Source organism: Poecilia reticulata, linkage group LG18 (genome assembly GCF_000633615.1).
Source record: "Poecilia reticulata strain Guanapo linkage group LG18, Guppy_female_1.0+MT, whole genome shotgun sequence".
Lineage (NCBI taxonomy): Eukaryota > Metazoa > Chordata > Actinopteri > Cyprinodontiformes > Poeciliidae > Poecilia > Poecilia reticulata.
The window spans coordinates 14,196,718-14,224,137 of record NC_024348.1 but is presented as its reverse complement, the minus strand read 5'-3'; the positions used below and the strand labels follow the sequence as shown (position 1 = coordinate 14,224,137).

The 27,420-nt window shown below is 38.1% G+C and overlaps 1 protein-coding gene across 2 annotated transcripts in view; it reads right to left on the bottom strand.

Moving 5' to 3' along the window:
* The window catches only part of LOC103480661 (glucosidase 2 subunit beta-like), a 149,699-nt gene that overhangs the window by 100,785 nt on the left and 21,494 nt on the right, over nt 1–27,420 (bottom strand). For both annotated transcript variants that reach the window (XM_008435689.1, XM_008435690.2), the window contains one exon: nt 26,042–26,120. In XM_008435689.1, the coding sequence (XP_008433911.1) occupies nt 26,042–26,120 (79 nt within the window). The remainder of the gene's footprint in view (nt 1–26,041; nt 26,121–27,420) is intronic.

The window sequence follows — 27,420 nt, the reverse complement described above, 5'->3', positions numbered from 1 at the left end:
TATATATATTTATTTATTTTTTTTAAAAACACACATTGCATAACTGATAAACTCTCCAGTCAACATTGATTCTGCTCCACCTTCTCAAACGTCCTCCTCTTTAAACATACCTTTAGAGCCCCAAGGTGAACTTTAAGCTTATAGAAAGCAAACTATTAATCAAGAAGAGTGTTTCTGCAGTAATAGTCAGCATCTTTTAATTCACCAGAGGACATGCATATCGTTCTTCCCGTCTCGACACAAAGAGTTTTCCGCAGGGGGAAAAGAACTGACAAGTAAATTAATCTGCGGCCTTTAGCCAGCTGAAATAGAAGTCACTCAGGCGGCGTGCATCAGTAGATGCCCATCAGTGTGGAAGCACATAAATAACAGAGAAACAAACATTTTAAGAAAATGTAACACTGCTGCACACTGAGGGAGGGGGGAGGATGGAAACCGGAACAGTTTTCAGAGTTTATTCATTGGAAACAGTGACACCTGGAAGCCATTCTGGGAGTTATACATCACAGCAGGCACTGACCTTTAGATACCACGCACAATTAGGCTAAGCTAATAAACACAACTGTGGATTTGGACATATAGACTCGAAGGCAGGTCCACTGAATCATCACAAACTTAAATGGCATCAAGTTCCTGTGTGCCTCTCAGTCAAAGACAAACTGAAATTGGATTTTAAAGAAAAAAAAAAAAACACTGAGCTGAACAGAACAGGAGTGTCGCTCGGAGCTAATGTTCACTTTTTTGGAGGATTCGGTTGTGAATTCTTGAAAGCAGCCCCTTCATCCCTTTCGATGTAATCTTTGTGGAGGTTGCACAAAGATGCCGTGGTTTCACATCCTCGCAGCATGTGTGTCCGTATCATAGATATTCATAAGTCATTCTTTCCCTGTCCAAGTCAATTTTAAAGCCACATTCTGCTGAAACCGAGTCACAGTCAGAAATACTAACTATTCCAGACCTCAACTGACAGGAAAACTGCTTGATATTTAAGGAAAATAAAATCCAAAAATAATCTTAGTTAATGTATAAAACTCTGAAATAAATTTGTCTGATTGTTTTAAGATGGGGCACTTGAAGAAAAACTGGCAGCACGAGTCCCCAGAGAGCTTTTATTACACTAATGCTACAATCCAGCTTACAATACACCAAACACATAGATTATGGCAGCAATCATAAACGCAACATTTTCCTAAAAGGCAACACGGCCTATAGTGAAAAACACACTATCCACTACTATGAAACTCAGAGGTAGTTTTGAGGATCAAAGATGATTTGGGCAAAATGATAGCAGCAAGTATCAGTAAATAATTGAGAAACATTTCTGGTCATTAACCTGGATCATCATGACAATGATCCAAAACACAAAAGTCATGCCAACGGTAGAAATAAAAACCTAAGGGTTGTCATGTGACCGTAGCAGCCTCTTAAATTCAGTAGTTTTGAAGCACATTAGAAAAGTGCGGCTCAGACAGGAAAACCCAGGAATAAACAAGAAATTGAATTTTTTCCCCAAAAGAGAATGGGAGTATTTAACAAATAAGATCCATACAACAGAATGCAAACTGTCACTAATGTTAAAATGGTAAATAAAAGGTAAGGACTAAACTATGCAAAACTTAGTCTACTTTCAGCTATAATGATTTACAAAAAAAGCACCCAAAGTTGTTTAATAATAAATCTCTTCAATTGATCACTAAAAATGATTGAAAGAAGGTTTTTCTGTGTGTGTTATCATTTACGATCTCTGAAAAATACAATTTTCCAGAGTAAGAAAACTTGAGAGCACAATTGTACCTGATAACTTCCGTATTGGGTAGATAAGACAGATAGATGGAGCTGTAGATATGATAAAGGTTTCTACTCCCTAAAAGCTGAATACATCAGGAAAAAAACAAAAAACTTTTTTCTTGCTGCTGTAAATGAGATAAATAAGGAAAGGAAAAAAAAAAATACTAACACCTGAAACCCAACACCAAAAATAAATAAATAAAAAAATTGCATTTACAGAGATTTTGAAACTTGTTTTAAATACACTGGACATGTTGTTTTTATCTATTATTGATGTTCAGGGTATCCTTTCTATCACATGTCTATTACATTTAAATTTCTTTGCACTATGTTTGCCGTTTTGAAACTGATGTGCCAAGCTGCATGTACTTTCTGGCTGCAGAACAAATTTACCTACGAGTATAAATACAACAACCTCAACCCAAGGCGATAAGGGGAGAGATATCAACAGGAAATTAGATTTTGGACTAAATGTGTTTTTCTCAGTTCAAAGAAGCACAAAAACTCCATTTACTTTGATTTGTTCTGATGTGCTACCGCTAACATTACTTTTAATAAATCTCACCATTAAATGATTTAATTAATCTCACTGGCTTCACAGTTTTTTTGTTTTTCTTTCTTGGCATCAGGCAGATTGAAATCTTCTTTTAGACCATAACTAAACTGTTCATGATACTTATTTAGCAGGTTTTTGAAATAAATCTTTATTTGCTCAATCTGTTGAGTTCCAATCAAAAATATCTGACAATATCTAGAGCAGGTGGCGGTGATGTTAACGCAAATTAGTTCAAAATCAAAACGGTCTTGATTGTGACTAAAGCAGTGCTAAGCTAAAGATTCTTACAAAAATAATTATTGGAAAAAAAACATTTTAACAGGAGTTGTTTGCAGGATTCTTGCAGGTTTCGACAACTTAAATTGGAGATCTTTTAAAGACTTTATTTCAACAAACAAAACTTTTTCTTAAAATTTAGTTTTCCAAGAAAATTCAGGTTTATAAAAAAATGATTAAACGGTAAGACTTTATTTGAAGGGTGTGCATAAGACTGACATGACACCGTCATAAACATGACATAACACCTGTTATGAACATGAACAAGTCTTTATAAATGTTTATGACAGTTGTCGTGAAGTGTCGTTCAGTAAATAATGACACTTTTAATGCAAAGTTGCTCTAAAAGTTGCATTAAAAGTCAATTAAAAATACCAACTTTGCATTAAATTAAATCATAATTTGCAAAATCATGCAAAGTTGGCACTTTTAATGGACTTTCAATGCAACTTTTAGAGCAACTTTGCATTAAAAGCGTCATTATTTACCGAATGACACTTCATTACAACTGTCATAAACATTCATAAAGACTCGTTCATGTTCATGAAAGATGTTATGTCATGTTTTTGACAGTGTCATGTCAGTCTTATGCACACCCCTTCAAATAAAGTGTTACCGCTTAAATGATCTCAGTATTAAACAGCCATCTTCCTGATCCAAATAATCATCTCAACACAACCCTAATATATGTCTGCATAAAACTTCACCCTTCATATGTCTGAGCTCATCCTCTTTAGCACCAATCTCAATTTCAAGTTCAAGGGTTTTGGAGTTTGTTTCTTCTTTGTACAAAGTGACAGAGAGTAAACTGGGACTTGATGATGTGGGGAAAAAAATGAAAATGAGGGCATCAATTTAGAGACTGGAAGAGGACAAGAAGGCACTAGAGTGAATGTGGCTTTTACTTTCCCACTTTTCTCTCCTCTTAGCCTCTCCTGACTCCTCTTTTAAACAATTTGCTCCTGCAGTTCTGCCTTCTGCTTTTTCTTTCCTTTTTCTTCAAAATAACACAAAAAATTTGATGTTGATTGTTATTTTATTCCAACTTTTAGAAATGGCTCCAGCTCAATTTCCACCTTCTTTTGTATTGTGAGTAGCTGTACGCATTAATAATTTTGCTAAATTAAGAGTTTAATAAATTTTTTACAGTGACGGTCTGCAAAATGTATTTCTTGTAATTGTCAGGCCATTGTTAACACCCTTAGCTCTAAAAACAAACATTTGACAAGAGTCGATTTCAAGAATTTTTATACCGTCTTGTTCACACAGTGCGACATGTTAGCATCCTTTGAAGCTACAGTGTTGGAGAACCATAGAAATCATTATGTTCTATTATATTCCCCAATTAAAATAAAAATATAACAAAATCAGTAAACAAACTTAATAAACTGAATACATTTCACTGCCTAAAATAAATTGTTTGTTTGAATAGATGTAACTCGACGCGTGAAAACGGTTCCGAGGAACGAGCTCGACACTTCATAGTGTCAAACTAACACAGAAGCAGATAAAACGTTATGCAAAGACACTGCCTTACAGGAGACGAAAGATCAAATAACATGGTTACATGTTGAGAGATATGTTATTTGATAGATCCAGATAGTTCCAGAGGCACAAGCTGCACAAATATCACTTATATCTACCTGGCATGAGAATATTGGGTTTCCAGTCTGTTATGAAATGTATCACCTTGCAAATATGTGGAAACAGCACAAACAAAGAGATGAGACATCTATTACCATGAGCCCACACAAGTGAAAATATTATGTCTCCCACACAGTATTGGTATAAGAGCACAGACTGCAGAGGAGAAGCACACACTTTACTCTAATTCCCCTGTCTCAGGAATTAAAGCCAGTCTGAAAGTCCCTTATGCTGTGTTCTTTTTAATCACCAAACGGGGTTCGCACAGTCACAGTTTTTGGCACTAGTTGGTGAAATCTATTTTTGTGAAACAATCTGGAAAAAATAGGTGATCTTTAGTCATGGGTGTGTGGTTGTTTAGTGTGAAAAGCTCACCAACAGCCAGCGGAGACTGCTGAAGGTGAACTACAGCACACTTTGAGGAGAAGCAAAGGATTTCTGGAAAGAGTGGGTGCTGTGGGCTGCTGCTTTTAATTGTCGGTCTTTCTGTCAACGCCGTCTATTTTTCCTCGTCTCTCTACTTTATTGTCTGGAAAAAGATTCTTAACTTCAACTGGCCTTATTTTTTTGATTATTTCAACATGCAGCTCTTTTTGGCACAGAGGAACAATGATCGACACAGAGGTTTGAGGTTTCGTTCCAAAACGACCAGGCAATCAGTAAGCGGAGAGAAAAAAATGCAAATCTTTATATAGCTTCTCTTACTTTGCGACACAACAATGGACAATATTGGGCTTGTGTTACTGTTCGTCGTCATCATCATATAAGTAATCACCGGTAAGTCCCGCCAGCGGCTGGTCAACAGAAGGCAGAACGTCAAACGAAAGCTACACGTTATTAAGACGATCTAGTAGTACGTCACTCTGGACTCAAGAGAAAGATGACACAAAATGCTAAGCAAATGTATCACCGATCGATGAACCAATCGACGACAGACTTCTAATCGGGCTGGCCAATCTACACGGAACCACAACTTAATGGGTTCCACAGATTGAGGTTGAACTGGGCCATGAGGGCCAATACAAAGACGCCAGGCTGGCCTGGGCTGTACAACAACGCCTAATGAGAGGAGTGGACCCTATCAATCACCTGATTTCACTTAAATTATTACCAAACATTCAATAAATTAGCGTATGGTTTATACTCAAATTTGGAAGCAAGCCTAGGTCCTCAAGTCACACATTTTCTTTGGAATATCTGTTCTAACTAGCATTTTAGACATTTAACCAACTAAGTTTACTAAGATTTACATTAAGAGACATTCTAGATGTTAAAAAGAACTAATAAAATAGCAGATAATCAATATTACTGGATACTACTCAAAGTGTTCTGGTCTGAAGAAGAAGCAGAGCCTAAAAGTGTTCTGATCCTCACCTGTGTCTCACCTACGAGATTTGGATCGTGGCAGATAGAACAAGATCTCAGATATAAGATGCTGAAATGAGCTTTTTCTCCAGAGTGGCTGGACTCAGACTTAGAGAAAAGGTGAGGAGCTCCATCATCTGAAGGGAGATTTAAGCAGAGCTGCTGGTTCCCCGTCATCAAAAGGAGTTCGGTGAGGTGACTGGATGCCTTACTGTGGAGGGTTTGGGGGGCATGGTCTACCAAGAGTGCAAGGAAAAGTTTTAAAGAGTGTTTCTTAAACCAGGAAGAAAAAAAATGAAATGATTTCAATTCAAGTCTTATGGTAAAATGAAAATACTGCACTTAAGACTTAGTATTACAGTGAATTCCTCCATAATTTTCCTAAACAATGATGAAGATCTTCTTCATGAGACCATCATAGAAAAACCACAAACTTATTTATACCTGGTTAAATTACAGGATTACAATTGAAAGAGAAACAATATGATCACAAAACTTTGATCATATTGTTTTTTTTTCTTTGTTTCTTTTTTAGCTTTTAATAACCCCATTTTTGAGCAAAATAAAATAAGACCATGCGACTCCTCGAAACTTACTAATGCATTAGAGATTTTTACAAGTAAAATCATTATGTACAGTAATTATTACTGAAGTGTCCTTTGAATGAGCTAATGGTGATAAGCCACATAATCATCTTGCAATGTGCTGATTAGGCCACCTAAGGCAAAATAATTATGTAAAAGCTAATCAAACTTAATACTCTGAAAGCTTTTTGGACATTTTCCCTTAATCTGATGTGGAATAAGTGAGGTTGACAGTTTGTCCCTGCAACTTTCTTTGCGTATTAAAGCTGCCTTTTGTGTGTGTGTGTGTGTGTGTGTGTGTGTGTGTGTGTGTGTGTGTGTGTGTGTGTGTGTGTGTGTGTGTGTGTGTGTGTGTGCGCGTGGGGGTGTGTGTGTGTGTGTTTCCAGGGCATGCGAGATAATTAGTTTGACCATGTAAAAAACGACCGTTACCAAGACTTGACTTGAAAATGTAACATTTTAAATGCAACATTGTATTTCTATATGCAGAGGCAAAATACATCTTACTGGACTCTAGTAGAAAGTTATTGTGGCAGACATGGGGACTAGGTATCCGAATGAAATTCTTACAATTTGCTAGCATTAGTAAGCTCGAGCAATTATGTGGAATCAAGGTATTTCCAATCTACAAAAGGAAATACAACAAGTATTCCCAATGCTGCTAAATATGTGTAGATTATTAGACCACCTTGACATTTGACCATTTCTACCACAGCACTACCATATACAACAGTCTCAAACTATGACTATTACAACCTTGGAATATACTGAGGCCTGTAATCCATTCATCAAAGATGATGACTTTTAAAAAACAAAAATGCAAACACTGTAGATAATGCAGGATATTCAATAAAAACAGACTCTACCTGGACATTTCTAATTAAGACACAAACAAGAAGAAAATGTTTCATCAGTTAATGTGTTAAAGTTTGAGACTCTGTTTGTTCTCCAACTGCTCCAAAACCCTCAATGAAATCTTCACAATGGAAATCCCAAGGATCTAGGACAAAGAAAATATCCTGTGTGTGATTTAACTCATACCTCTGGCGTAGCAGTGCTCCTCAAATTATACTGAGCTACAATACTATTAGTTTTCACTTTAAGTTATGCGTAGTTTCAGATGATATAGTTCCCATGCTGCCAGCTCATGACTACCTTATTTAAACTTTAAGGATGGAGTGCAGAAGAACCATAAATCAAGGTGGCACCAAAGGGTGATGGCATTTACTTAATGGTACTAAACCGTCATCATCAGCCCAAATAAGAACAAAAATAGCCCAGTAGCATTTTGAGTAAAGCTCACTTTTAGTGATGCTTAAAAAAGGCGGCGTGGCAAGACACTTTTGTCAGACTAATGAACGCTGCTTCTTCTCCAAAGATAAAAAGCAAGACGACGGACCTATGGATCGATTTACAGCCCATCATCTGTCTATATTTTCCTCAGTATTACGGCCTGGGGAACATTTCATAAAGGCCATAGGGTCGGCTTATCATGGAGCTAAATGCCAATGTAATTATTAGTGTCTGGAGATAGTGGAAAGGGAAGCACATCCTGCGGCAGAACACCATATTTAATTAATAAATGTCACTCTGCAAAGGGAGTGAGGGGTGTGCACGAGTAAAAAATAAATAAATGAAACGGTGAGGGAGTAAACGCGAGTGACGACAAAACTGGTCCTTTGCACAATAACAGATCAGTAGGAATTCACTTTGGAGCACGTGTATAGCCAAGATGTGCAAAAGGCCTTAAATAATTTTATTTTTTATTTTTATTGCAGTAGTATAATCTCACACTGATTAAAATTGAAAAATTCCAACCTTTTGAGAGCATTTATTCAATAGGGAGGGTAAAAAATATATTTTTTAAATAATTTCTTCTAAAAAAATCCCTAGAGCAAAATTCCTTCAAAATGAATGTAGCTGAAGCTTTTTTACACTCTGTTTCTTTAAGCTTGCGAACGTTTAAAAAAAAAAGTCTAATTGTTAAAATCACGACTTTAAGTTTATGTGGGGTACAAATATGAAATGACACAGAGGTTAGTTTCTTTCAGCCCCTGCCCGCTAGCCTGAACCAGGAACCATTTTTATTTTGACTCCACATATAGGGAGCAGAATGATCAGCTCACGGAAATAGCTCTGTCAGAAAACAACAGCAGAGTGGCATCTTCAGGACACCAATTCTCCACAACAACTATTAAATGCTGTCTGCAGCTGCATGCCAACCAGTAGCGTGAGAGTGCTAACATAACCCCCCCCCCCCGCTTTTTATACCTACTATCACAAATGTAAACATGTAGAGTTTGAAAAATTCCACTGCAACTTTAACTGGAAATGTGTTCTCTGGGCAGTTGAGCGTAAGATTGAGATTTTGAGCAAACAAACACTCTAGACAGGTCTGCCGTGAAACAAGCATGACAAACATGTAGGGGAAAATATGCCCACTGATGGGTACAGTGGAAGACCTATGATGCTGTGGGTATTGGATCTGTCAGCGTTTGGAAGAAACCTTTTCAGAGGAAGCTCTCCAGATACATAGGACCGGTCAGCGACTTTACCAGATGGAAAGCGACATGGCTCCTACAGGCGGGTTAGGGTTGAAAGACCCAAAACACTGAACGATTCCGGAAACATGATGATGATGACGATGACGATGATGGGTTCAGATGCACCAGCAGATGTATTTACACGGTACGTAAGGCTTCTTGTTCATTCAGTTCCAACAAACAAAACAGGCGGGAAAAGAATATAACAGTGATGGCAAATAAATAAAAATGTTTTTTTGTGATAGATATAGACAGCATATAGAAGCTGAAAAATGTTTGAGGAAAGTTGTCTAGGTTTTATGAGGGTAAAAAAGTTTACTAAGGCAAATGAGCCCTTCGTTTAAATCTAATCTGATCAACCAAACACCTTCTAATCTCAAACCTCCCACTTTGGCAGCCACCATTATCCACCATGAAGTATCTGGTGCTCTGGAGAAAGAACTTCATGGAAAGCACTTTCCTCGCCACAAGTCTTCTTGAAAATCTCTAAGCAGCTCTAGAAGATGCAGATAAAAGACGTTCAACTGTTATTCTCCAAGGGAAGAAGAGGAAAAGTTTTCCAATTAAGGAATCTTCTTCCTCCTCTTGGTGCTGCATGTATTGTATGATTGACAGCTTCATTAATTAGCCAGCTAGACTTTAAAGAATGATGGGAAGAATGGCTACGAGCTGTGCGAGGAATATTACAGGAGCAGAATGCAATTAAGCTTAATTTCTATCATTAAAAGGAAACATAAAGAGAATTTGTATGCGCCCCACATTCCAGCCTGGTCTAAAAACCAACCAAGTTTCAAAAACACAAGGCTACAAGATGCAAGGCTACGCTAATTTATTTAGCAGGATTTTTCCCAATAGATGAACTATGTAACATTTCTGCATTTAACAAGAATTGCTAATCCACAATTCTGTTATTAACATACAATATCCGTTATGTTCTAGTCAGAGACCCCCACTTATTTGGCCGAGCATAATTGATTTTAATCACAGTTTTCACTAAATATTGTACAACTTAAATAAGTGGTTTGTCTTTTTCTTTTTTTCTTGTGGTAGCTGTTGGTTGAAAAGCTCGGGTTCAAATTTTGTCATATGACTTACAAACATACGTACTCAACAGTCGTCCATGATTCTCTGCAAGCCGTCCACCATCCTCAATACATCACAGAGTCTTTACCTCCACTGACAACTGAAACAAAAACAACTCCAGTCCAGGGAACAGCGAAATCAAGCAACCCTATTTTGTCTAGTAAAAGAAGCCATTGCGGATGTGAGCAAAGCCAGACTTGAACAAAAAAAGGAACGAACAAACTACATCATTTTATTCTGTATTTTCATCGTGCAGCTTGGAGACGTTGAACTGAAGCCACGGGTTCGTCACAAATCCTTGATTTCCTGTATTTCTAAAAAATAAAAACAATAACTCTTTTCTAAACTTTTATATTCTTCAGATTTTCTTGCACGTTCATTAGCAGCCGGTAAATTAAACTTGAAAAACTAGGCTTTGAAAATCTAATTTTACTTACATGAGACAATAAATACACTAAGCTAGCTGCAATAAGAGAAGTGCAGAGTCAGGAATCTCTCGTTCAGCATAATGCGAGTCTGGTCTCGCTTTTGGGAAGGTCGGAGAGTTCAGGTCTCCTGTCTCTGTGCCTTTCTTGATGTCGGGGAGTTTGCACGCACCGAGGAACATGTCATGCAGGACGCAAGCTCCCATGATGCCCCAGAGTTTCTTTTTCGCTCCTTGGCCTCCTCAATCACAACCTTTCTTAACTTGAAGTGCTACTTGAGAAGCGGGTACACCTGAGACCATCTCGCCTCGCTGTCATTGGATCAGCTGCTGACTCCAACACCGTATCCTTTGTCTTTTGTTCTCTGCCCACATAATAACTCTGAACAGGAAAAAAAAAAAGGAGTTGAGGCGGTAATGGAAAAAAAAAATAGATCAAGGTCTTGGAAAGCTGCAAAACAGGGTAAAAAAAGAAGTCTTTAAATGTTTCTTATGCAACAATTTCTTTCCCTCTTTCAAAGGCGACACTCCTCGGCACACAGAAGTGGGTATTCTTGTTTGGAAACAAAGGCCGGCTTGCTTCTGAGGCAACTGCTAAGCGATTGCAAAGCAGATGCTTTTTTCTCTCGCCAATCAATTTAACACCTACACCTCCCCTCTCCTCCTTCATGCTGGCTCTGGCTCATCAGTTTTAAATGGCACAAGGCAGTCTCGAATTGTTCTTTTGACTCACTCAGAATACAGGGAACATCTCCTCAGTTACAACAGCCCCACCAAGACTTAATCACTAATAGCTTAGGTCGGCAGAGACAGAGAATGCTTTTACTTTCTTTTTTTTTTTTACAAAAAATAAATACAAATCTGGAAAAGTGTGTTTAAGCTTTCTTTAGGAAATACTTTGTGGAGCCACCTCTAATTGTTAACTACGGCTGCAAGTCTTAGCAACATGTCTCGACCAGCTGTACTCGCATGTAAAGATAGACATTTTTAACCTTCGTCCTTCGCAGAACAGCTCAAGCTCAGTCAGGTTGGATGGAGAGAATCTGTGAACATTAATTTTGAAGTGTTTCTAGACTTTGACTGGACCATTCTAATACATCACTTTTTAACTTATTTCTGGTTATATCTTTAGGGTTACTCTCCTGCTTGAAGGTAAACTTTTTTCAGGTTCATCCATCCTTCCAAATCGTCCCAACTTCCTTCCCTCTGAGCTAAAGGTTCGTATGCCCACAACTTGATGCTGCTACCACGTTTTAAACTGAAACGTGCTTGGTGAGACAGAGTTGTAGGTTTATGCCACTGAAAGCCTTCTGCGAGTGCTACATTCATTTGGCTCTCCTGTTTGGGTGGGTACCGATTCTTGATTGAAGATGTGCTATTCTCCTTCCAGTTTCAGCTGATGGACTGAAAAGCAATCTGTGAAATATTCACTAATGTTCTCCAACACCACCTCGACATCCCAATCCATTTAGATTCTCCAGCTCATTGTAAGACATCCCAAGGCATTTCCCCAGACCAGAGGGGATGAATTGTTCCTTTAATCTAAAGAGCTCTTACTTGGCTCTCCCCAAAGTAGGAAATGATTGGAAAACACACAAAGACAAAAAAGCATCTCGATCAAATGCCCGAACCACCTCAACTGGTTCCCTACGGACTCAATTTATTTAATGGACCCACTGGGTTTTATGTGAGGAGTTACAAGGAGCTTTTCATCTCTAATTGATATTTCTGTAGGTTGCTGTGTGCGCCCCCGCCCCCAAAGAACAAAAAAAAAAACTTAAATGTAGGGGTGGCTTTTTTCACAAAACTAAATTCAAAATTCCTTTCTTTTTTAATACAGATGAGCTTTTGACAAATGTGCTCCACAATTTATAGATTTTTTTTTTTTTTTAACATTGAAAACAATGTATTTTTCTTACACCTCACCAAAGTGCATACGCTGAAGTTTGTGGTCGTTGCACAACAAAAATGTAACAAAAGTTCAAGAGCTATGAATATTGCAGGAGATAACTAGGTGTCTAAATCATAGCAAGTCTCAGTTATATTTCTGAGAGTTGGTAAAAACAGGATGTGGATTTGGGAACATTTTTTTTTTCCATTATAAATCTTGTGCTCAACAGAATTCAGGGAGAAAAAAAAAAGCCATCTGTGTCTGACTCTTATCCCTGGCTTTCTCTAGAGCCTGGATGAGCCTGAGCCAGCAAATGTCAGTCGGATAAAGACCAAGCCTGACAGACAGACACTGGGAGTTTTGTCATTCTGTGTGTCATCCCTTTTGCTAGCAAGCCCCAATCTTTGCCGGTCTCAGAAGCCCTCAGATGATGCAGGAGAGAAACGTTCTGAGGGAGAACGTCAGGTTGTGTAACTCCTCTAAAGCCCCACGTAAGGCTGCAACGCTGAGGACATGCACTGTTTCTGCACCCTGATGGCCTCGGAGGGTTTTCATTATTGTCTTATGATGGAGGTCGCCATGGAAACGGCAAACACATCAACAGTCACCCCATCTCCCCCACAAACGAGCTAAAGCGGTTCGATGAGATGTTCTTTCAGAGGCAAGAGGTCTGTCCAGTGTCGGATGTTATTTAGAAAAACAACTGAATCATGCAGATTACCTGGAAACAGCTGTAGGTAAGCTCAACAAAACATAACACGCTTTATACCGACAACAGTGACTGTGATCATCATGCGCTAGTGTGTTCATTCTTCTAATGTGTTTTTCCGCAATAAAGTAAATGTACAGTAATAAAAAAGATCATATCATCCAGTTATCTGAACCTCTGTATTCACATCTCATAATTCAAAGTTAAAAAGAGCGAGAAGCAGAAAAGGATAAGCATCCAGCTCGCCACATTTAATTTATATTTGCACAAGCTTGCATAATATTTAATGTACCTTGCTATTCAATATCACCAGAGAAAGTGAAGAGAACAGTTTGCTTTATATTTACACGGTTTTCTGAACAAAAGATTTGATTTTTTTTGCGTTATTTAACTCAATAATTTGCCCATACATTTAATCTAATAAAATGTTCCATATCACACAAGTCCATATACACATTTTTTTTTCTAAGGTTGTTTAGGCATACATTCACAATTTAAAACAGAAGTCCACTGAACAGTGTGCTGCTTCGCAGGGCCTCATTGTATTTACGACGAAAACACAAGACAGTTTTTTTGTTACATATTTTGTGCAATCATTTAAAACGGTAAATCTTATTTTATAGTCTCAGAGCAACAGAAGCTGAGGAACAAACACTTTGTTGGACAAGAAGCGTCAGCAGACAGAAAGGCTAAATGACCTACAAAATGGTGACCTTTTTCTTATATCCTTTTAAACGTTTAATCTGCTTTTGGTCAAATTGGATAAGGAAACGTTGGTAAACTGGTGACAAAATTTGATACAATGTAGGAAATTTTAAAATCTAGAAAATAAGAAGCTGTTAACACCTAGTTATGCTAACAATGCTACTTGCTAATAAATGTTAAAATGGTTTTAGAAATGTTTCTATTATGTGTTCTTGACACTGTTTGTTTTACAAAACTAATGTTTGGAAGTCCAAATTTCATCAGTACCAACATTTAGTGGAGCGAAAACTATAATTCAATACTTTGATTAAACATAACTTTTTTTTTCTGTACAGACAAAATCAGTCGCCTTTCATGAGCCCATACAACTTGTGACTTTTCACTCAAATGTTTTAGAGCTTCAAATGACCAAACAAAACAGCTAGAATGAGAATGATGTGAATATCTGCACTGCTGAGCAACAAATTTCTGTAAACAATGTTCCCAAACTCCAAAATGGATTTGAAAGACCTCCTGCCGTTGTACGTACAATGAACAAAAACAGAACAAAGCAGCCAAAGGGAATTAAAGAAACGCTCCAAACACAAGACGCATTAGGAGAATTATTAAATATCAAAGAAAGATGTTTCCAAATGTGTCCATATCAGTTTGATGATGTCCTAATTGTCAAATATACTGTTGAAAGCACCAGAAACCTTTTACTGGCTATTTGATGCTTACTGTAATTAGAAACTTTAATCCAAATAAGTTGCTAATTTAACATCAAATTGGTTATTTCCAAACCTCAGATTAGGTTACGTAAATGATTAGAAGAACCGAGAACATGACCGGACATTTACATAAGTTTAAAATGAAAATCAAATGAGCCCGTCTTCCAAACTTAAGGAGTAATAATTTAATATGAGGCTTTTCTTGTTAGATTTTTACAGTCCAAATTGTTCTAGAGTAATGTCATGTTTGTGGTGTAGTCACTTGAACTGGAGCCTTAGGAACACTAGCTGTCGGTATTGTTGTACTTTGTGAGGCCACAATTTAGTAAAGTGCTGTACGAAAAGTGTTGAAACAGGAAGAAACATTTAGGTTGAACCAGTACTATCCAAGAGCTATATATAAATATATTTCTTCTAGCCTACTTCAGGTCAGCCAAATACACATTGAGATCTTGAAACCCGCACTTTTTAGGTCATACTGTGAAAATCACTTTCGGTTAGTCAAGCCCAGATCTTTCAATTGCATTTAGGCATCAGTGGACATCCATATGTGGACAAATTCTTCACAATTCAAAATACAGAAAGCATGTATAGTAGAAGCATAACCTATTTTCTCAATTCTTTCCAGCATACATGTGTCAATACATCCAATGCTGGATTAAGTTTAAAGAAACAAGACATGTCATTTAACAGTAAAAACTGCACTAAACCAGCTCTCCATCTCCAGCTTTATTACATCTAAAATATACCCCGTCATTAGAAGAACAAAAGGATGATTCGACTAACTCGTTTCCCTAGATGTTAGAAAGGAGGTATTTAAAACAGTGTTTATGTCAATAAAGTAAAACATCACCAATCGATACACTCGTGTTGAATGAGCTGGTACAGACTGTCCCAGTGGACTGAAATGTCCCTATGTGGCTTACCACTCGGTGTGTACCATGTTCTCTGAAGCTGCAGTTACCCAGCTGCAACATCAATAGTATTTGTCAAGTGGTTAGAGCTGATAAGGACACAGATGATTGCCTTGGGGTTGCTTAGAGCCTGGTTTGTCAGTGTAACTTGGAAGCTAGAACTGTCAGTAATTGAGCTAAAGCGCTTCATATCCCCTTCACCTGACTGCTTGTATCATTCCATGTTATATTTCTCATGCTTTCTGGAATTAAAATCAGGGCAATTTTGTTATTGGACAGCGAGACAGGCAGAAAAGTCCTCGATCTCCGTCGACACTTGCCGGAGCAGCCTCCATTTTGCGTTTTCCCTCTCTTGCCTTTGACCTCCCACAGGTTCCATTAACTGCGGCACCCAAGCAACCTCGAGCACATCCAATCTTGTGACAGTTACATAACAAAAGATGAGTGCAGGGAAGATTAGAGACGGGCGAGGCGAGAGATCGAGAAGTGTCAGGGTTTGCTCAGCCTACAAAAACAAAAACAACTCCTTCACCGTTATCGTCCGGATCACTGGGTGCAGCCTCTCCTCTGAAGTTTCCTCGCCTTCCTTCTGTCTTACAAGAACATGACATACAACTGGGTTTTTTTTCCCCAAACAAGAAACTTTTCTCCACCTCAGTTCTAAAAAAAAACAAAAAAAAAAAAACACACACAACTCCGCCACAGGTTTCAACCTGTCATTTCAAATTATACGAGTCGAAGGCACTCCAGTCGGAAAGGAAAAAATGTGACACGTGGGGTGGCAGGTGATAAAGTTATGGTGCTGACCTTCCCCCTTTTAACTTCCATCCTTCCAGATACAGCTTCACAAAGCCAGATAGGAATTGTTTTAACTTAACCAAAACCTTTTTAAGAAAATCAGTTTTTGACACTTCTCTACTTTCCTCATTGGAGTGCTGCAACCTCCAAACATTCAGAGCTATTCCACAAACAAGACAGTGATGCATAAGGTATTCCACGTCAATGCAAGTCAGTAAAACTGAAATCTGGAGCAAGGCTTCAGGTCCAGATGGTATCAGCCTCAGAGTCCATAGGGCCTGTGCAGACCAGCTCTGTGGGATTCTGCAACTCCTCTTTACGCTAGCCTGACTTGGGAGAATGTGCCAGTGCTATGAAAAACATCCCAACTTGTTCTGGCACCAAAAAACAAGCTAACCCAAGGATTATAGACCTGTTGCCATGACATATGAGGACCTCTCCTGTAGTTTGCTTGTTGCTGTGGAGTTAGAGTTGAAGATGCCATCATACACCTGGTTCATCAAACCCACTTTGTCATCAGGACAAAGCAATCAGCGCCGTGATGATCATGCCCTGTGATTCCTCTAGTGCATTTAACACAAAACAGCCTGTTTTGCCGTTTTGCTTTGACAGCAACTTCCAAAAAACATAGGTGGATGCCTTAGCAACTACCTGGATCAATGACTATCTGACAAACAGATCCCAGATTGTAAGACTGTGTGCCTAACCAGGTAGTCAGCAGCAAAGGAGCACCTTTGGGTCAGTAGGTGCATCATGATGACACTCCTAATGGTCATCACTGCTGTCATTCAGTGTCACTGGGTTTTATGACATCTATTTTCCAAATAATGTCAGTCTTAACATTTAAAAAAAAAAAAATCTAATATCACTGCAGGACATGCTTTAGTTCAAGCATCAACACTGAGGCATTCACAATGTTTACTTTTTTTTTGCATACTTTTTGTCATAATTGGACTAGAAGCCTACATATAAAATCCTATCCATACTATCGTTAGGCATCAGACAGGTGTGTAAGAGTGACTTTCTGTTCCACCAACTATTCGAATAACCCGATGAGCAGAGGAGTGATGGTAAATGGCAGATCTAGCTCAGCAATGAAGGAGTGTAAAGGAAGCCTGATAAATGCTTGGGCGAGCCTGGATTTTTCTTTCACGCAGAAATCAGCCCTGTAATCCAACTGGAGGCTCGAACGGATTCAGTTTGTTAAATCCAGGTGCCGACTATTTTTTTTGGGCTTGAATGTAATAATCTTTCAAGTTACTGTAAGTGAGGAAAGAGAAGACTCAAACTCACATATACCCCATTACAGCTAAAAAAAAATAAATAAAGAAAACCCAACACTGTTAAACAGTAATCATATACAGGCCCAGGAATCTCCTGAGAGCCCACATTTAATCTTAGAAACACTGCAGGCTTATGAAACCAGCCATCCAACCAGCTGTATAAAAACAGACTCATAAATATATCTCGCAAGCGAAGGAGAATTTTTCCTAACAAGAGAGATGTTTCTGTTTTTGTGAGAGTGTGTGTGAGGCAGAAAAGCAGCACCAGAGGCCCAGCCCGTGACAAAACAAAGAGATTAAATGACCTGTGAATGTGACTTTCCATTTTCTATTACAGTAGCTTGAGCTTAACTTAGAAGGCTGCTGCCCCCCTCTGGTGGCTAACAAGACATCAACATACACTGTGCACAACACCACCTGCTTTTATTTTTCGTGCATCTTGCTCAGGTACTTTCAGTTGATTGAAATCAGAAACGGAGCTAACAAACTACCTGGAAATGGTGATAAAACGACGACGGTGAAGCCTTAAGATTCAATATGCATCGCCTGCTCCCCGCCTCACATTTCTAAAAGGCAAACCTTCCTGTCTGCAGTTCAGATAAAATCTAGGAGAAATGTGCTCTTTTGACACACAGTGCCAAAAAAAAAAAAAAAACAGAATGCAAACATGTCAGGGCCCCCTCTGAGGTGAGACTTCAGCTCAAGCAAGAGCCAAATGTCAACCAGCTCAGACAGATGGTGCACAGAGCTGGTCAGCAGAGGCCGACCTTGGTCAGCAGTGACGAGGAGAGGGAGGGCAACGCGGTTTTTGTTTTTGTGCAGAGCGCTTGATGTTGACGGGAGCATCAGGAGAGCGTTGTTGCCAAGGTGGGAAGGTAAAATCATGTCAGGCTTGTTTGTGTGGCAGGTGCTCTGGGACTCTGTGGGTTGCTGTCGAGCTGTCGCTGTGACAGAGGAATGTCAAGAGTGGATAAACAGCTTAAAGAGGGTTTTTGATAGCAGATAAGAAGAACAGAATGCGCTGCCTATTTTTGTTATCCATATTTTGGTTCTCGCATAGTTATTGACCTCCCACAGAATAAAGTATTTTCATGAAATTTAACAGATTTCCCTCAACAATCTTCCTGCACCTCTTTAATTGGAAAATTGCAATTTCAAACACTTTCTCAGGGTTCTTGGTTTGTTCTTTGGACAGTGTACCATCAATTCCTCGCAAATACTACTATATTATTCAGAAATGAACAAACGAACGAACGGACGGACGGAAAAACGAGTAATAAAAATATTTGCATCTTTTATTTATAATACTTTTAACATATTCAGCTGATTAATTTCATCTCCTATGAATTCTTGTGATTATACCGTTGAATCTAACTAAAATAGCAGTTATTACAGATGTGCAATATAGACTTTTTTATCATAATATTTTGTCAAATTTATCGTGACAACTATACCAACTAACAAACCTTCGCACGGTAACTGCATTTAATGTGATTTTTTTTTTTTTATGCTATCATGAAACCAACCGTGGGTTTCTAAAAAATACAATCCTGAAAAAACAAAGAGCTTTTGGGTTTTCGAAATTTACAACGATAATTGCAAGTTATTGTCATCACAATAAATCAAAATTTTCATCATGAGAAGTCTTTATTAATAACGATAACATCACAAGTGTAGTTGGTAATACTTGTTAGATTCAAATTAGATTTACTTCACTTCAGATGTAGAACGTAAACAGACGCCTCATTTTCATGGTGCAGTGCGGTTTGGTGTGATTTTGTCTGTTGCCATGGTAAAAGCTGTCCATATATTCATATCCGACCCAAAATGCACCATTTCTGGGTCCACTTCTATTGTAAGTTCTCTGGATAATGGAGTTACAATCCTCACACAACACAGTCCACTGACTGAGTGACAGAAAAACGTCACAGATGGCGACAGTCATATTACTATGATATGACATATGATGTAACGCAAGAACACGTTCTCAAAGATCAGTAAACTTTAAATTCTAATGAATATAACACAGGAACTTGAAGACATTCTGAATATTCCAAAATGAGCAAAGAAACAGAAATTAAATGAATTATAAAGTTTCTGAACAAAACTGTTCTTCAAAAAAAGGGCTAGTTGAGACCAATCATCCAGTTTTTGGTAGAAAGAGAAGAACAATAAATCATGCAAATAGAACTTATAAAGGTTGTTTTAATTTATCATGCGATTAATTGATTTGTTGCGTAAAGGGGGGTACTAACTGACTCATAGTCAGCACAAAATGTTCCAGAACATTTGGCTCCATTTTCACCCAAAAAGGTTTGTGTACAAAAACACCAAAAACAAAAGCGTGAAACGGAGGAGAGGCAAAACAACCACCTCCCCGTTAAGTTCTATAGCCTTTGCCTTCATCTAAGCAATATCATTATTGAAAAAAGCCTGAGGTGCAGTGCAGCTCTTAAAAATGCAAACAAAAACAGTCAGGTATGAAATTATCTAACTGCAAAATGGCAAAGGGTCCAAAAAGATTACTGTCCTTTGCTGAAAATACCATAGTTAAAATCTAAACCTAGCAGTATTTCTTTAGGGTGCTCCTTCTCTTATGCTTAAAAGAGACATGCAGGAAAATGTTGCATAGCCAATGTGGGTATTTATTTTGTTTATGCATGTTTGAAATGCCTGGCTGCAACACTCATATCCCCCACCCCCTTGTGAGACAATAAAGATACTGAACAAATACGACCAACTTTGCGTAATAAATCCAGTAAATCGTTGTGAAATTATTCAAACTCCTGGCAGGCGCAGATTTAAAAAGATTTCCACTAAATAATAATTTGTTTTCTGATAGAAAATAAATAAAACATTTTCCAATGCAATCCTTGGAGAGAAAAAAAAAAAAGATTATTTCTTGGGGGGGTAAAAAAAGAGATAACTTATTTTTTTAATCATGTATTTATTTAAATGTCATGTTGAAAACTCCTTCTCGGCAATGAAAGGAATAATCTTTTTGCTTTCTTTAGAGCAATAAGACCAGTCTTAAAATTGCAGATCAGCTTTCTGCTGAGGTTGGATGTCTTCTGACCTCAATCACACTAATCTATCTCTGGCCTCCACAAATCAGACTGAAGTTTGGACTCGTTAGTAAAACTGAGCTGTTACCTACATCTGACAATAATTTGACATGAATAATGCCAAATTTTTGAGGCTTCCCTTATAGAACAGGAAAAATACAAAAGAAACATCAATTCCACATTTGGTCGTAAAATAAAATGAGCGCAGTTTAAAAAAAAAAGTCATTTTTATGAGCAGTTTGAAATTCAGCTTTATTGTCAATTTGTTTACGCACCATTGCCTCGCAGCTAAAATAAAACTCGACTATCATAATTCCTACCTTTACGCTATTCTGACGTATAATTGAGCACCTAAAATATAGCCTCCATTTTTAAATGTTGAAGCACGACAAATGTCTTTACCTAGACTATTAGCTGTTGCAGAGAAATCCCTTCTTTACACCTGCAGGATTTTTTATTTTTTTTGTTCTGCACTCGTAAAAAGTGAAATTTCCTTAACTCTTCTCTTGTCTCATCAACATTAAATAGTGCACGAACACCACAATTGGCTCTTCTTTTTTTAAATGCAGGATTACTCTGGTTCTCCGGTTCAAACGGAAAACATGCAATATTCTCAGAGTGTTTCTAGTAGAGGGCTTTAAAGGTATGTGAGCAGGTAGAAAGATGGATAAGTGATATACGCCTCGGCACAAAACGTGCTTAGGGCTGAGAGAAAGCAATTTCCTGGAGACGAGTTGAGTCACACGTTGAGGGTTCTATGAAGGTATTGTCCCATTAATAAAGGCTAAATAAAGAAGCACCAACAGTTCAGTCTGTGCAAAACTTTAAGTTTCATTACTAAAATTACATCTCTCCTTCCCCCTTCTTTCGCTGTTTGCCTTCTCTACCATTTATTGTCTGAACTAAAGTAACCCTACCTTAGCAGGGGTTTTCTACAGTAATGAAAGGCTATAACATAATGTTGGAACACAGAGGGAGAGCCGATTCAAAATACCCTTTTTCCCTTCTGAGCGTCGAGCTTCCCTTTGATCATCAAATTGTTCTCCCGAAAATCCTACTTGAATTATCTGGGCCACTGAAGTGGAAAGTGAATTTTCTGGGGAGGCCAAAGCTTCTTATAGGGGAAAGGGAAGAGAAGCGGGAAAACTAATAAAAAATAAAAAAAAAGATGTGAAAATGAAACAAATTGAATCAGAGAACAAGGAAAAAAAGACGAAGAATATGATCACCACTTGTGAGTACAAAAGAGGAAAGTTTATCAAGCTCTTTATTCAGCACAACTGAACACTAGTAATGCATTTCAGCAAAAAGTGCACAGGAGAAAAAAAACCCATCACAGAGTCCGTGTTTCTTCCTTGTTGGCTTTATTGCTCAACTTAGGGATTACACATGTTTTTACTGCAGCACAGCCAAATAAATGTAATGTTAATATAGACTCAAAAAGAAAAAAAAGCAAGCCCATCTCCCTTGGACGTGAACGGTGGAGCAAAGCTTTGCCCCTTTCCAAATGTTTTATAAAATCTTATTTAACTGTGATTGGGAGGTTATCAGGTCTGAAGGTCTTTTCTGTACAAGATTTAATCACAATCTCAAACATTAGCAGTGACCATCCTAAAGGTCAGCGCTGGCGAACCTGCAGCTCTTGAGTCGCATTCTGCTCTTTGATGGCTCCTGCGTGGCTTTTTTTTTTTTAAATTGGTGTTTAGAAAAGTTGATACTGTGACAATACTGGACTGCTTCTGCTTGAAGAAAGCCCTAGCAAAACCAGCTTAACATGCACAGTGCACAGGTTGAATTCTGTTGAGCTAGCGCTAATCTGGAACAAACTTCCGGAAAACTGCAAAACAGCTGAAACACTGACTTACTCGAAACCTACCTGCTTTAGCTTTTGAAACATAATAAATGACACATGAATAAACATTCTGATGTATAATGATGCCACGAGACAAAATGTTGTGCTTCAGTTGTTGACTGTTTTATGACTTTGTAGATTTTTTTTGTATGTATAAATACAAATAAATATAGAGGAGAAATTAACATTTCTACCTAAATGGGAAGAATTGATTTTACAGAAGAAATGGGAGATTTCATTGTCTCACTTGAAGCACCAATATCCATCCAAACACGCCCAAAGGCTCAGCAATTCCTAAGCATACAGTGAACTGCTTTACCTTATGATTATGAATGATAATCATTCATAATCCTGAGTGATTACGAATGATAATCATGCATGTGTGCAGCTAATAGCTGAAACTAATTTTAAGACTGATCATTCATCAATCTCACAAATGTTCATCTTCTATAAATGTATCTGTATTGATACCTTTATAGAAGTAAGTAAATAAAATACTTACTGAAAAATCAGTATAATGTGAAAATATACTTTAATAGCTTTGGAAAGAGTGCTTGCTTTTCCGCTTTTAAATACAGATCAAATTTTACGTCTCAGTAGGTTTTTTTTGTTGTTGTTTTTTAGCAACAACTTACTTTATTCTTTGCCTAATTTCAAGATCAACACAGATGTCAAAACACAATTTTGCATCAGGCAACACTTGTTTGTACAGTAAACTAGCCAGCCCATTGTTTTAAGAGACAATTGTTGAAGACGACCAGGCCTTACTCTCTGAGCATTGCCAAAACAGTTAAAAATTAACTTCTTCTAAAGACACGATCCCTGTAGGCCCCAACTTTGATTATAGGGTCTGACACACTGAGCCCCTCGTCAGTTTTAATGTAAATTGCTTGTTTAATGGCAGCCTGTTTAATTTGCCCAGCTTGATTACAGTTTGCTGTGGTTGCAGTTAAGCACACATTTTCATATTCATGAACCTTTCCACTAATTCGTCCTCTTCAGGATGCAGCTGAATCACTGAGGATGTCTTCCCGTTTACCAGGAAAATTTAACACAGACAGATTTTTCTCATCTGTGAGACTTTCATGCAGGTCAGAGCTCCGACGCTTCTGTTTTGTGGTTTTGTGTGTGTGCGTGTGTGTGCGTGCGTGTGTGTGCGTGTGCGCATGTGATTTGTGTGGTCCCCATGAATGTTGTAATTTATAAAAGAAAAGGAAAAGAAGAGAAAGTTTGGGCCGCTTTGTTTACACGCAGACATCTTGTTACGCGCCGCCTCGTAAAACGGGGGATCAACAAGTCTTAAGCAAAACAGACAGACACATTCCCGCACAAAAACAGCTTGAGGAAAAAGTAATTTTTTTCTTTTTTTTTTTTTAAATCACCACTGGGAAGCCGCGCTCGTCCTGTTCAGAACTGAAATGAGTGTGAAGGAAATCCACGTGTACAAGCAGAGAGAGAAAACACTCAAAATGGAGTACCCAGACAGAAAGTTTACCAAAATAAAAATAATATAATAACAATAATAATAATAATAATAATAATAATAATAATAAATACATGGCATACATATAGCAGCTTGCAATTTTCCCCTCACTCCCACTTAAAACCTCCCTGGGGCTCTAAAAATGACCAGGTAAACAAATCCACCGCTAAAGCTACATTTTCTACAACCACTTCTAATCCTTCATCAAGGCTGCTGGATAATCATGCCATTAGAGAATCAGCTCAGAATGATACTTCAGTTTTGATTTTGTTTTTTTCTTTAAAAAAAAAAAAAGAAGGACAAACTGTATTTTAAAAGTGAGCAGACAGGTAAAACCTCTATTCACGTTTGTTTACCAAATGCTGCTTTTATTAGGCTTTGGGTCAATTCTACCCTTCGCCAATTTCTACCCATGAGTTATAAAAGTTAGATATAAAATACATAAAAGTTAGAAACCAGATATTTGACTGCTTAGGTCATTTAGGATAACTAAAATGTCTTGTTTGCTAAATGTTAGAATAATGAGATTTTTTTTTGTTGCTATCTTTAAGTCCACCAACTTCTCATTTGTGTTGGGTTGAATTGTCCGTTAAAATGTATAGCACGGTTCAAAGGTTTTGGGTTTCCTTCCACAAGCTTCACACAACAGTTTGCTAGAATACCGGCCCAGTCCAACAGAACGGAGTCGGATCTGTAGGCCACTTTACTCCCTTTTCAACCTGGACCATATATTTTTTGTGAGACTCAGATCAGGGAATTGCGATGGCCACTCCAAAACATCGACTTCGTTTTGTTACTAGTAGCATCACTTGATAGGAATTGTTGATCATGTAAGATGTAGCATAATGTTCACTCCTCATTATGTTATTTATAACGTAGCAACCGCACATGATCGGGCCCACACCACAAACAAAGTTAGTAACCAAAACAAGTTATTTTCACGGTTGGGATGGAGTTCTCATTTTTGCAAGTTTCCAACCTTTTTCCTTCAAATATAACAGCAGCCATCATGGTCAAACACACACATTTTAGTTCCATCAGTCCTCAGCACATGTCTCCAAAAATGAAGGTATTGTTCCTCGCCGAGATCCTATTCTTCTGATGTCAATGCAGGACACATTTCACTGTTGGCAATGACACCCGAATCGCATTCAGCAGCATCTTAAATGTCTTTTGTTTTTGTTCTAGTGCCTATTAACAGTTTCCACACCAAAACACGTTATTTTCTGGAACACAGCAGAGCCATGTTCCTGTCACGTATCATGACCAGACATTTCCATGCTGTTTGTACCGGCCTGTAATTGTTGGCAGAGTTGAACGCGGCACCTTCAGCTGAACTCAAAGTTGTGCCGAAGCATTAATCAGACCAGTAGAGGTCAACGATTCTCCTCTGGATATTTTCCCCGACTTCATTTGATTTCCCATAATGTCCCAAAAGGAAGCCGTCTGCTAAAGTTCTTCCTCTCTGTTATTCTGACGTAAAGCAACCTGTCACGTGTTACCAAAGACATAACATCACTGGCTTTCCCAAACTGTTGGAAGGCTTAATGTTATTTTCTGTAAACCTACGAGTTCGAAGAAGGTAATAGAAAAAATCTGCAATATTAATTAGGTATTTAGAAAATGCAAATTATGTTATCATTACTTACAGACCTAAAACAAAAAAAGTTTAGTCTGATTTAATACCTGATTTAAGACCTTAATCGCAAAAAAAGGACGACTTCTCTATATTTGTGTCATATTGTAATAGGCTCCTAACTCATAGAGGTTGTCTCGCACTTGAAATTGCCTCGAGTCATTGTTTGTGCTTTTTGTGAATTTAATTTACATCTGGTTGGTAAATAGATAATATTTTAATTTTTAAAGACAAATATATTTTCATTGGCCAATATAAGAAATCACTAGTTAATTTAATCAAAAGTAAATACACAAATCACCATCAGTGCCAGCTCTTGCTTATGTAATATCATCATTAAAATAAGTAAGGCCTTGCAGACTCAAGTGCTGTATGCTTGGAGACAAATCAGTGGCAATAGGGAAGACTCTATAAATACTCAAAAATATTGTCATTTTACTTCAGTTTTATTGCTGCCAAACTGTTTTTCACTGGGTTTACATGGTAACAGATACTTATTTTCCTTGTAACCGGCACAAAAATGACTTAAATGTTGCATAAACTGCAGTGAAAAAATGATTAAGAACACCTACAAAGTTAATTTTGTTATCTAAAATGTCTAAAGGTGGCGGAAGGAGGGCGGGAGCTTTCAAATAAAATTAAAAACAACCTACGAAAACTTTAACCACAAAGTGAAGCCTGCATAAAAAACCTTGACAAAAACTGTGTTATTGAATTTTAAAAATATCTCACCAGTGCCTCATCCTCGGAGAGAACCCTCGTCTCATCATGGACAAGCACCACTTTAGCCTTGACTTCATCCAACGATATACTGAGGGGTTGAAAAATGTATCATATTAGTATTCCATTGAACAGTTTGGTTGATTTCACCAATATGTGTTGAACATTCCTAGGTACAGTTATACTGAAAAAAAGAAGACATGTCCTCACTTTTAAACTGCAAAACCAGAGTTGGCAATTAACTAAGTGCAGATTAACACTTAAAAATACAAATTTCTTAAAGTTCAATTAACCTATTTACAGCTAATATTGAGAATGTAGCACACTGTTCATACCTTTGTCATGATTTCACAATACAATGCACTACACTGTAAAGTCGCACACACACACCTACATACCAACTCTTTTTCCCACGACACTAAACTCTTGTCATTAACCATTTTTCCATGCTTGTGTCTTCCTTCCAGAGGTTGCAGCCAAACTGCCCCCTCTGAGCTCAGATAATGACTGCATAGCCAGAATCAATCCCCGGAGCGCGTCAACTAAGGCAGGCAAACATACAAAGCGAATAGTCTGCTCAGCCTACAGAAGATCAATGCTCAGGGTGAGTGCTGGAGAGAAACAATGCCTTTCACCATTGTGAGGACGGCACACAGGCTGCAGAACAACGGCTCTGTAAATCCTGTGTGAAGTAAATTGGCTTCGGCTCCAATCACGCAGGGCATTTGCACGTATATATAGACCACTGCAGCATAAAAGCAGGTGTTTTGTGATGTGCACCCCTTTTCGGAGGCTTCTCTATGGAAGTCGGTAATGAATATTACGGAGCTCGCAGATGCAGGCAGTGATAAATCCATGCAGAGAGGGTAGAGGATAAAAAGCACATCCTGTTCGTGGGCCTTTGGGAGGCTCCATCATGGTTCATTTCCTGAAGCAGTTGGTAGACTCTATTTATAGGCCAGCATACTAGTACCAGTTAATCCTGCACTGGGCTGCCAACTGCCTGCCAGCTGGCACAGTGGGTTGTGCCTGTGTGTGCTGCATGGAAAGGTTCTGGGATGAAACGATTGTGAGGCCTACATTTGTGACCAACGAGTCTTTACCCCCTCATTTAGGGATTTTACGTCTCAAAGTTGGTTTTGAGACTCAAATTTCCAGAGTTCTCAGCCATATTAGGCCAGTTTGAAAAGATAAACAGTTCAATGATTAAACTGACAGAATCATGGACGTACAAATGGCAGTGTTGATATTCAAGACTTGTTTGGACAATATTTTTTGCATGCCTTTTCAAACCTGGAAAATAAGTACAACATTCTCGTACCTTTCTAAAACTGTCCAGAATGCATAGAGTTCTTGCCAAAATGGTCAAGTGGTTTAAAAGGATATATATA